Below are 12,022 nucleotides of genomic sequence, written 5' to 3'. Positions count from 1 at the left end.
ATCACTCTGTGTCATTCATTGTCCCCTTCTGATCACTCTGTGCCATTCATTGTCCCCTTCTGATCACTCTGTGCCATTCATTGTCTCCTTCTGTTCACCGACTCACTTTTTTTTTGGCTTCTACGGCCGGGTAACAGACTCCGTTAGGGCAGGGATCAGCAGCTTGCTTGTCCTTTGAAGTTACTTTCAGTTTCACTCTGCATTGCAGCCAGCATCGAGGAGTCACACAGAGGCACACAGTGGCAGGTATCGGTGGGTGTCTTATTTGCGGGGGTGCTTTATTTTAATTTTTTGAGCAAAAAAATGAACAATTAAAGAATTCATAATTTAGGCCACGTAGAACACAGTGCTGATAGGTAAGCTTCTTTTAATGAAAGAAAAAAGAAAAGTCAAAAAACTTTTTCTTGGATAGTGACTGCACAGGTTAAGTACCATATATACCTAAGTATAAGCAGACTTTTTTCAGATCCCAAAATGTGCTGAAAATGTCACCCTCGGCTTATACTCCAGTCAGGTGCATGGCTCCCTCCAGAAAAGCACAATGCCAGTGTCAATCAGGCTGCAGCAGAAATACGCTGGCCGCAAAAGCTGGAAAGATGGTGAGGGTACGCCGGAGTTAGATAACTCTGGCACCAAATTCGAAAGTACACAAAACATAAGAAAAACCTACTTACCTTGTTACGTTGTCGTCCCCCGGCGTCCTGCTGGTTCCTGCAGCTCCTCCGGACACATCTTCCTTCTTCAGCCACCGAATGCAGAGACCATCTCCAGGATTTCCAGGTGACGTCAGTGCATGCGTTGGCGTGGGTGGGAGGAGCGTCGAGAAATTTAAATAATTTTGTATTGGATTCAATACAAAATAGCTGTATTGAGTCTAATGCAAAGAAATATCTGTATAATATATATAATTATATTTTATATATATTAAACATTCTACTGTACAGGTAAATTACATGTTTAAATATTTTTTTACTTTATTTTTTAACAGATTTTTGTGTTTTTTTATTTAAAGTTTATGCTAGCTTTATTTAGAGTTGTGCCTAGGAATTTTAGGCCTACAATATAAAATAAATTTCCATGCAAAAAATGTTGCGGACAGAAGCATACCGCCAAGGAGGTTAAAGAGAATTTAGTGGTTAGGTAGGGACATAATATACCTACCTTATACCTAGTAAATTCTCACTATGGTATTTGTTTACCGTGTTATGGCTATAATGGCCGTATTATGCAATTTTATTGGTATTTATTTTTCAATATTGAAACTTGCTAGTAGCTGCAGCATTTTCCACCCTCGGCTTATACTGGAGTCAATCAATTTTTCCTGTTTTCCAAGGTAAAAATAGGTACCTCGCCTAATACCCGGATCGACTTATACTCGAGTACATACGGTATGTGCTATAATCGTGCTGTACATACTTGCTGATTATGGCAAAAACTCACCACCCACCAAACAAGTTTAGTTCCACTTTAAATAACTAGGCCAATTTTTATTACAATAATCAATAGACTAGGGTGTGATTTTGCCCAAGGGAAAGGGGCTACATATTTTTTACATCAGTCCTTCCTTGGCAAACCAGATTCTGGAAAAGATTTAATGGATAAGAGGAGGGCACATATGCTCACTGCCCAATTTCATATCCTGGAAGGTTTCAAATCAATTAAGGGGTCTGGTTTACATACCAGGGGGACCATTACCATTTTCTTTTTTTTCTTGGGTTGGGGGATTAGTTTAATTTCAATTTTAGTCATACAGTCAAACAAGTGTCTGTGTAAATTAACAAATTATTTTGCATCTGTCTTCATAAGTAAAACCATTTTTAAACAGCTTTCTGTTTTTTTAAGATTTCCGGTGATGTCAAGCATGATTTAGTTATTCATATCCCGCATACAGTGACAATAACTCGGATCATTATGCAACAGCTGGTAGTTTTATGTCAAGAGAAAATGAGTAAATCTTCAAGCTGCCATAGGGAGCAACATGAGTTTCAAGTCACTCAGATGAAACACCTGCTTTAAATGATGATATATGCTTTGTCTTCTACAGTTACCTATACTGAAATATTATTCTTCTCTTAACCAAACTCAAATTCATATTCACTAAAACCAAAATTAATAGCTAATCTTCACCTGGCATGATATGAGACTGTAAAATGCATCCACTGTATCTTTAATGATCATGCAGTAAACAGTAATGTGGCAATGTAAAGCTAACAGATGAGATATAATAACAAAAGATTACTGCATTCTGCTGTTGGCAGTCACAGTGTCATAACAGAGAATCTTTGATAATTTCTTATGCCTAAAGCACAAGGAAGGAAGTTCTACCAGTGGTCCACAGGAAAATTTTGATGGTCCACAGAAAAATGTGGACATTATTTGCAATTTTTATGTTTTATTATTAATAAAACAAAAATAATATTCTAATAAATTCCTATATTCTGAATGACAATTTTTGCCTTTCTATTGCACTAAATTCACGAACTGTACTAGAGACGGAATAACAAGGGAGGCTCAACGTGACGTCAGTGTAGTGTACGCTTCACCATTGTTTCCACCATTACAACAGTCACCATGCTATGCTAATACTGATTCTTGTCAGATTGTTTTATTTTATTTGTTTATTTCTGAGATGCTCTTTTAGGTAATAGTTGGACTCAAATAGTTTGACTTTGATAACTATCATTTCTTGTTTGGTCTTAGATTCGAACAAAATAAACCTATATTGAGTTAGAAAAAGTATCAAATATTTTGCATTTCCTTAGTAATACCAAAGACAATGCAACTGATGATAATAGAATAAGAGCCTCCACAGTCCTCATCAGGCACTATTAAGAAGATCATTATTTTAAAATGTATTTATCTTTTTAAAAAAATTCATAATAAAGGTCTGCGGGATTTACATTTATGAATTTAGTGGTCTGTGAAGTTTGGAGACCGCTGCTCTACTGTGTATACAAACCAAATTTACCATTGCTCAAGGAACAGGAAAGGTTAAATAGGGCTTTAGCTACAAGGTGATTTTGGAAAGAAGGGCAAGATTACTTATGCTTATGCTAGCCATACACTATGTTATATTTTTGATCAGTTGGACAAAACTGTTAAATTGGTCAAAAAGGTTTTTATTATTTTCGATCATTTGGGTATTTTTTTTTGTTTTTTCGGCAGATTGATAAATAAAGAGTTTGTGAGATAGAGATCAATTGGACAGTATATGATTTACTTGGCATATAAAATAATTAATTACATGTTTTCTTGATATGTTAATCATAATATCATACAAAAATACGATTGACAGAAAATTGCATAGCAGATGTCTGGCATTTAGTATTACCGAAAGATTTGTAACCCAAAACACTCCAAAGTGAGTTATCTACATGCTCAGGGGTGTCATGACAAACTCACATGTATAGGAATGACAAAAACCAAAAGGTACATATAAGCATAAAATGACATTTGTCTAATCCTTCAGTTTTTTTAAGTAGACGAGGCAAAAATCCCAAATCTTTGAGTGCTTACACAAAGGTTTGATCACTGAAGGATTGGGGAGTTAACTAGATATCACATGTGATAAAAAACCATTACCTCTGCTCCCCACCTCTCCTGCATACAGAGCTGCACAAGCAGCAAGCCCTGAGGGAGGGTCTGTCTGCAAGGGTATGAGTTATCTAAATAACTTAGATAATGAAGGGCTAAATTATTTAAACAAGAACATTGAAATATTTGGTAACTATTTGTTTATATGTACATGAAAAAAGAAATAAAGATAAAGCTGTTGGATAACACTACACACATTCACTAATTATCGTTGGAAAGGATCGTGAAAGATTAAATAGAGGAAAAAGAATGTAGATGGAACATAGAAGCCTCTCCAACTGATCACCAATGTAAGCTAAATGAACCTAAATTCCTGCTACACTTGCCCACCTACAGAAGCTCTTAATTATTCATCAGGTCATTCCAACACTGAATGTTTTTTTTGCAATGTAAGTACTTGAATTTGACTTGGTATTAGACCCTAGCAACTCCTAGAAAGGATTTTTCAGACTGGGAAAGTACAAAGAAGCACAAGAAGCTGCAGTGTACATGTTTTACAGTAAGTCTGTTTGTTTTGTTCTGTAACCACAATGTTATGGACTTTAGTACACCTGCCATGCCTATAATGTAGCTCTCTAGATGTGCCTTATGTTTAAATCTAATATAGTCACTTAGGGAATAGTGAGAAATATAAAAACAACAGATGAAAACAATATTAGTGAGCTTATTTATTTTTCATGTTCATATTTTCCAGAAGGTCAAAGTGGTCCCTTCATATTGGTTGTTGCTGCCTTCCAGTCACATACCTAATTTGCTGTTTGCCCACTTGTGTTTTTTAGAATTAACATCCAGAAACTGGCTGGCAAAAGTTGGCTGTGCCTGTGTGTGTGGTGTGTAGTTTTTATCTACTTCCACCGCATTGTCAATCAAGTCTAAAGCTGCACCACACTGCAGGCCTTAATATACCCAATTTGTGTTTGCAATTTAGTAGTATTAGTAAGAATTGGTCATTTAGGGTAAAGCTGAATCAACTAGATTCCCGTAATATGTAGTCATGGAAATTCGGGTTATGTTGCTATAGCTAGACCGTCAGTTTGTGTTATTGTTAAATAATTATGTCACCCCTATAAATTGCTTTGGTCTTCTAATGCCATTAGATTGAACCCACTTGATTTTGAGTGCCATGCTATGTATATCTCACTCCCTTAGAAAGAGCGCACAAATATATCTTCTGCTGTCAGATCAGTTCTGCAAAATTTACTAGGCCTGCGATGATAGGCTTTCTTGTAAGACAGTTTTGCATTTCCATTTGAATGTTTGGGAATGCAAAACCTACTGCAGGTCAAATGCAGGCAGGGAAACACAAGCCCAAAGCATGTCAGCACAGGAACCTTATGTATACAAAAAATATAATGTACATAAATAAAAAATGACCAAAGAACTCTCTTACCTGTGTGAATCCTAATATGGCGAGTTAACTGACTTGGCTTCTGAAATGTTTTACCACAGTGTGGACAGGAGTAGGAAAATCCACTTCTGTCTATATTCCTATTGTAAGATCTAGTGCTTGCCACCCTGTGTAAACCAAACAAAATACATTCACGTGTTGTAAACAATTAAAAGTGAACAGCATAGTTGCAGAGAAAAGAAAGAATATAGGATTTCCTGTTCTGTAATTAACCACTCAAAAAAATCTGCAAGACTGGGAATTTCTGTGTTCCTAAAAGTGATGCTCTGAATAAATTATTAATAAAGCAACTGATACAGACCTGCATTGTCTCTGCAGGAGATAAGAATACTGCTGTTATTGCAAACTAGGAGGACGGGGGATTGGTTTAATATTATTCAGGTAATCAGCTAAGGACAAAAAATGCCCTAGGAAAATGTGCAAGATCTTGACCTGGTCTTACTGAATATGTTTATACTGCTGTGCAGAATATTTCTTTATACATTTTTAGCTTTGTAACTATTGCAATAAACGTTTTGCTTTCAACAAATTAGTTGCACTCCTGCTGTCAGACTGCCTGTATGCTTTAGAGCACTGTAAAGGGAGCCACTGGTGCTGCCGATGCCGGTGCTTCTGTGTCCTGTCATTTGCGGCCCCCAACTCACCAGCCACGGACCGGCCCACAGCCTGGAGATTGGGGACCACTGCAGTGGAATTGAAAGTGGAGTTGTTAATGTATTGTTGAAATGTATTCCCTCCGCTGTATGACATTTCGTTTGTTAAAGCACTGTATAACCTAAACAACTGCAAATTAAAACAAAAAATCCAGTTTTTACTTTTATGCATTTCAGTGTGGCTGATCACTTGCAAACTTTGTTAACCGATAACGTCAGTGTCAGATACACAACTTTATTCTGGACTGGCTAGCTTAAGTTCTACAGCCATCGTTTGTCAATGATAGAAGGATTTCTGAATACTAGTACACAAAAGAACCCCATCAATAAAAATCTAATATATAATTTCTCATATTATAGTAGTTTTTTAAGGTTGTATTTAATCTTAAAATCTGCAGCTTTCATGAAAAAAAAAAAAAAAACAGGCGAACATGCCATGTGATGACAACTGCCTCTTAATAGTGCTTCTGTGTTGTCACCCATGTGTCTCTGGTGGGGAGTACAAAGGGTTGTACTGATGAACACTGATCATTATTAAAAAGCTGGTGCAGAGCAATGATGTGCATTGGCTACTGAAACATGTGCACATAGTCAGGAAGTGGTTAGTAGATCAGTAACTACATGATACAACAAATAAAAAAAAGTGAAAGATAATTTTTTAAAAAAGAAACATGACATATGTTTATGATACACACTTGTTATCCTGAATAATGTAATGCCATGCAGATTAGATCTACTTAAGCCAACCCATTACTTCCAAAACTTCACAGTTGTAGAGTTTGAAGGTCTAGAAAAATATAAATACTCCTAAAACAAAGAAATTAGTTTATTATATAAACACCTGAACGGGCAATGTTTTGAGGACATTTCTGACGTCAAAGATGCTGCTGAGAGCTGGTTTGCGGCCCAATCAAAGGACTTTTATTTGAACGGTCTAGAAAAGCTGCAACTACGCTGTACCAAGTGCATCAGTTTCAGGGGGGGAATATGTTAAATAAATGTGTTATTTCATAACTCTGGCTTCCTTCTTTCTAGGCAAAGCCAGGAACTTCTCAGCACCCCCTCCTAGATTGTATTATTGGAAAGCTCACCTTATTTTGAAATGTGTTTTCATATGTTCTTTAAGCTGTGGTGCAGCCTCAAAAATCTTTTTGCATGACTTGCAGCTGTAGGTTTTGTTTCCTGTTACCTCTTGTCGATGTTCGTCCATGTGCAAAGACAGATGGCTTTGTAATGTGAATTCATCTCCACACTCTGAACAGATGAGTGTCTGGAAATAAAGTACTTCTTTTTAGTAATTATTTCTACAGTTTTGTATCATATTGGAATTTATTAAAATTCATTTGATAAAGACCAATTTAAAAAAAGGCATCTTTAGAAAAAACATACAGTTAAATATGATCAGATTTCCCCTGACAAATTTCATGAAATAGCATTTATTTGTAGTATTATGTACTTTGTACCTTTTATACCTTTCCCTAAAAGGTATAAATATTGATAGGTGAAAAAATAATGCTGTAATTTTTGATGAGTAAGGTCTTTGTTATGTTACCACTCAGTCTTAATAAAATGCTGCTCATTTTGCTAACACTTTACTACATGATGGTGGGTGGCCAGAATTAGCCCAGAACTTTATATTTTAGAGCCATCTTGAAACATGTTGCTAGGATCATTAAGGCATATGATATGTAGCACATTTAAGCTCACCTATTTAAAAAGCAAAGTAAGCAGTAGAAAACGATGACATTGACCCTTAACAGAAGAAATCTACATTAACCCGAGTATAAACCCAGGCCACAAATGAACCAGTCTCTTCTAACATTTAATACAGAATACAGAAGTGAACAAAAATGCAGATAAATATAATCTAATTACATACTTCTATGGTGTGGTATTCCTAAAACATTTATTTGAAGGGTGAAAATTATTATCACATGGGTTCAGTCTGTTTATCTTTTCCCCTCTTTTAACAGGTTAAAGTATTTTGTACTTTTGAGTTTTGTGTGATGGGTAACTTTCGCCTAACTGATCATTTGTGGATTACTGTTGGCCATCAGTAGATGGCAATGCGTCCAAATGCAAAGTGTGTAACAGACACTAATAATGTAATGAAAACAATGTTTATAATACATGTTACATGGGGACACAGTGCCTTCTAGTGGTGTGACAGGACTTTAACCTGAAATTCTCTTCTAATGGCATTTTTAGGTCATAAAATCTTGGTTTATGCTTGAGTATGCATAGTATATACACACACAAACACACACACGAAAGTGCATCTATTTATATGGAGCTGCAGTTCAACAACAACTGGAATTCTTGAGTGATAGACATATACTTGCACATTATTTATTTATTTTTTGGAAACAGAAAAAAATTAGTAACTGCCTACTAAATGATAACACAATAACTACTAATTCAAGAATAACTGGGGAGGGGAAACTAATAAAATGTCTGTAGAATTTCATTAGGCTAAAGTTCATCAAATAAGCCAACTAAGAGTTGCTTTGGAAAGGTATGCTACTGTTAAGTGTGTTTTTGCGAGCAAAAGTCCATAATGTCCCTATGTTATAATATTATTATATTTTGCATCCTTACAAATAAATATATATTTTCTGCAAATTATGTTTCACATATTACAATATCCATTAAATTCTGTCCTTATTAGCCAACTCAAGCTAATGATTCAAGACAATGCATGTGAGGGAAGCACTTACCTCTTCTTTTTCATGCAGCATAATGTGAGCTTTAAGACTGGCCACTCGAGAGAACTTTTTGTTACATGCTGGACATGTTGGGTCATCCACATTGTGAGTAGACTTATGAAGTGTAAGGTTAAATTCAATATTAAAAGACATTGGGCACTGATCACAACGATGAGGCTAAAGAACAAAGATAGGAAGGTGACGATAATGTCAAAAAGTGAAAAAAATGTGTAAATAATAATATTAAAATTTTAAAGCGTAAATCAAGGCAAAACATATAAAAGGCACAGAAAGTTATCAGCTCATTACATTTTTAGTTAGATATATTACTTTCAAAGGTATTTTTAGCACACCAAAAGGTCCAAAATGACTTTATTGTCCGGGTTTAACTTTACTTTAAAATGTAACAGTAACAGAGGCAAAGGCGAAAAATTGAGAAAGCAAAATAGGATTATCTTCCCAAATGTATCCTATTTTCCCCAGCCCTGCACGTCTATTTAGCCTTTACTATAATTTCATGTGTAATGATATTCAATAACTACTATTGAATTTGTAGGTTTTAATACATGTCTCGCTTGTTGAATGCTATCTTTCCAGAAATCACTCCTAAGCTGTCTGTGTGAAAATGGATTCTCAAAATCGAAGCACAAGCACATACTGACCGTATTACATAGCAATGACAGGGCCTCTTGACTAAAATACCAGCATTGCATTGTAGTATGTAGACCTATACACATATTTTTAGGAATTAGTTCAGTCTTTAGCAGATGGTTATTTGACCCAGATCTCAATGCTTCTCTCCAATGTAAAAATATCCTATGATAGGCCACCCTTATGGGTCCATGATCAAGAACTCTTTTATAGAAGGATATAGAAGTGTGCAGTTACTGGATTGCTTACAGTTGTTTCAGAAGGATTTACAGGTAGCTATTATGAAGGGAGATGACAGACTCAGTTATACATTGAAACTCTACCTTAATCCCAAAATCTCAAATTGGGACATTAAAGTTCAATCTTCTTAGATTCCAGAAATCAGTGTATGTGAAGCTGGGCTTTAAATGTGACAAAACACTAGAGTCTGCTCACCTTATCATTCTTCTCATGATCCCGCATGTGTTTCTGGTATTGTGTCTCCTTAGGGAAGGATAACAAGCAGATGTCACACTTGTAGGATGATCCATGGGAGGGGAAACCGTTATTGTCTGCATTCGTTGTTAAAACTCCATCTGCAAGGATATTTGTTAGTGGTAATATTTTATATTTAGAAACAGCATGGATAAAAATATGTAGTTATATATTAGTGTTCTTAGCATGAAAGTTGTAAAATGAATAACATCTCTTCAATTTTAACACGATATATATTTTATCATACAGCTGAACACCAATCTAAGAAAAAATAATATAATTTGAGCTGATTTAAACCTTAGCTTAACTTTTATGTACCAGGTGTGTTTGTTTTATTAAAAAAGCAAAGGGTTTTTAAGGAGGTTTTCTATATGTAGCTGATTATTAATAGCTGGGCACATGGGGAATATTTTTTTCCTGTTGTATGAATGCATAAGGGACAGGTTAACTTAACAAAGGTTGGGTTTTAGGTAATGGTTAACCATAACCCAAGGATTGGGTTTGGTCTGTGGTCTCCCTGCACAGGATCTTTCCTCATTACCTATTAAGACCTATTTCAAACTATGAGGTCAGCCACTCCAGGAAGCTTAGCAAACTGTGGCCGGGAGAAGTAAACTGAACCGCAGGTTAACAGGTTTGCATGTGTGTCTCCCGCATTTGCAGTGGCAGCTGTAACATAAAAGGAGAAAAAGCAACTGTGCAGCCCAAGGGAATCTTCCAGAAACCATGCAAAAACCCCACCACAATCACAATGCAAACACATGCAAAAAATGGTTGACAAATGGTAACCGCTCCCATCAGGTCAAATAGGAATGGTTGGGAGTGTGGTTTCACTTGCAGTACAACACTGCCATTTACTGCAAGTGTGAAAGTTGTATTACAATGCCATGTTCTGTGTTATGTCTCTCCATGAAGGCAGCTATATTGGCTATAAAGTCAGGACTTTGCTTCCTTATATCAAAACCTCTATTAGGATCAGCGAGAAGCACAGTATTGATATAGTGGGCCTGATTTATTAAAGCTCTCCAAGGCTGGAGAGGATACACTTTTATCAGTTAAGCTGGGTGATCATGCAAACCTGAAACAGATCTAGTCTAGGATTCAAAACATTTGCTACATCTGCAAATGACTGAAGAAATCCATTCCAGGTTTGCTGGATCACCCAGGTCACTGATGAAAGTGTATCCTCTCCAGCCTTGGAGAGCTTTAATTGTGAGACTAGCAACAGGCTGCACAGTGCCTTACATCTCACACATCAGATACACAGCAATAGGGGTCTTTAAACACACTCACATACCAGGAGGGGCACTGCTATTTTAAGGAAAGAATTCCAGACAAAGGGTACATTTAGGTACCACTTAGGCACACTTTCTACATTTTCAAATATAACATAACAAATCCTTCAGCTTTGATATTGATAACATGCATATTGATCTGGGCCTTCTACAGACATTGGTCCATAATCTTTTTCATCAATGTATTTATTACAGGGACAGGTTATTGTTTACTGTATTTTGTTTTAATTCATAAAGTGTTTTCATGGTGTAGGGTTTTTATTTTTGTGTAGGCATGATTTTGTAGATGGAAAAATAACCTTTTGATAATTGCTGTACAGCAACATGTTTTAGAAGTACAGGATCTCTCCTGTGGCTGTACAAAATTGCATATAATTTATGCAGCCGCTCCAAACTGGTTCAGTCTCGTATTTTAATTTATAAAATAGCAAACCTTTGCTTTTTAAATGTTTTGTTCTGAATTTGTTACTTCTTGATACTTATTTTTTAATATTTAGAGGCAATTCAGATCAATGTGCTGTGTTGCAATACAATAACATATGTGTGATATATGCATCATGTTAAGGCAACCCATTTATTTGACCTGACCCCTGCATTCTGTACATTACATACACCTGACCCCAGCACTCTGTACATTACATGCACCTGACCCCTGCACTCTGTATATTACATACACCTAACACCTGCATTCTGTACATTACTTACACCTGACGCCAGCACTCTGTACATTACATACACCTGACCCCAGCACTCTGTACATTACATACACCTGACCCCTGCACTCTGTACATTACATACACCTGACCCCCTGACCCCTGCACTCTGTACATTACATACACCTGACCCATACAATCTGTAGATTACATACATCTAACCCTGCGCTCTCTATATTACATACACCTAACCCCAGCACTCTGTACATTACATACACCTCACCTCTGCACTCTATACCTTACATTTAATTTTTTTTTTTTTAAACAGGATTTATATAGCGCAAACATATTACGTACATTACATAACCCTGACCCCTGCACTCTGTACATTACATACACCTTCCCTCAGCACTCTGTACATTACCTACACCTCACCTCTGCACATTATATACACCTGACCCCAGTACTCTGTTCCTTACGTACACCTGATCCCTGCACTCTATACATTACATACACCTGACCCCAGCACTCTGTGCATTACATACACCTGACCCATGCTCTCTGTACATTACATACACCTGACCCCATT

At 36.4% G+C, this 12,022-nt stretch overlaps 1 protein-coding gene across 6 annotated transcripts in view; it reads right to left on the bottom strand.

Annotated features, from left to right (window-relative positions):
- The window catches only part of ZNF236 (zinc finger protein 236), an 81,310-nt gene that overhangs the window by 67,313 nt on the left and 1,975 nt on the right, over nt 1-12,022 (bottom strand). For 4 of the 6 annotated variants that reach the window (XM_072411531.1, XM_072411536.1, XM_072411533.1 and 1 more), the window contains exons 2-5: nt 9,447-9,586; nt 8,373-8,537; nt 6,747-6,925; nt 4,985-5,109 (exon numbers count right to left, since the gene is read on the bottom strand). In XM_072411531.1, coding sequence (XP_072267632.1) covers nt 4,985-5,109; nt 6,747-6,925; nt 8,373-8,537; nt 9,447-9,586 — 609 coding nt within the window. Of the gene's footprint in view, nt 1-4,984; nt 5,110-6,746; nt 6,926-8,372; nt 8,538-9,446; nt 11,581-11,619; nt 12,012-12,022 lie in introns of all 6 variants that reach the window. The other 2 variants (XM_072411534.1, XM_072411535.1) reach the window with 2 other exon arrangements.

The sequence above is a fragment of the Pyxicephalus adspersus genome, chromosome 5 (assembly GCF_032062135.1).
Source record: "Pyxicephalus adspersus chromosome 5, UCB_Pads_2.0, whole genome shotgun sequence".
Classification (NCBI taxonomy): Eukaryota; Metazoa; Chordata; class Amphibia; order Anura; family Pyxicephalidae; genus Pyxicephalus; species Pyxicephalus adspersus.
This window is presented reverse-complemented; position numbering and strand designations above follow the sequence as displayed.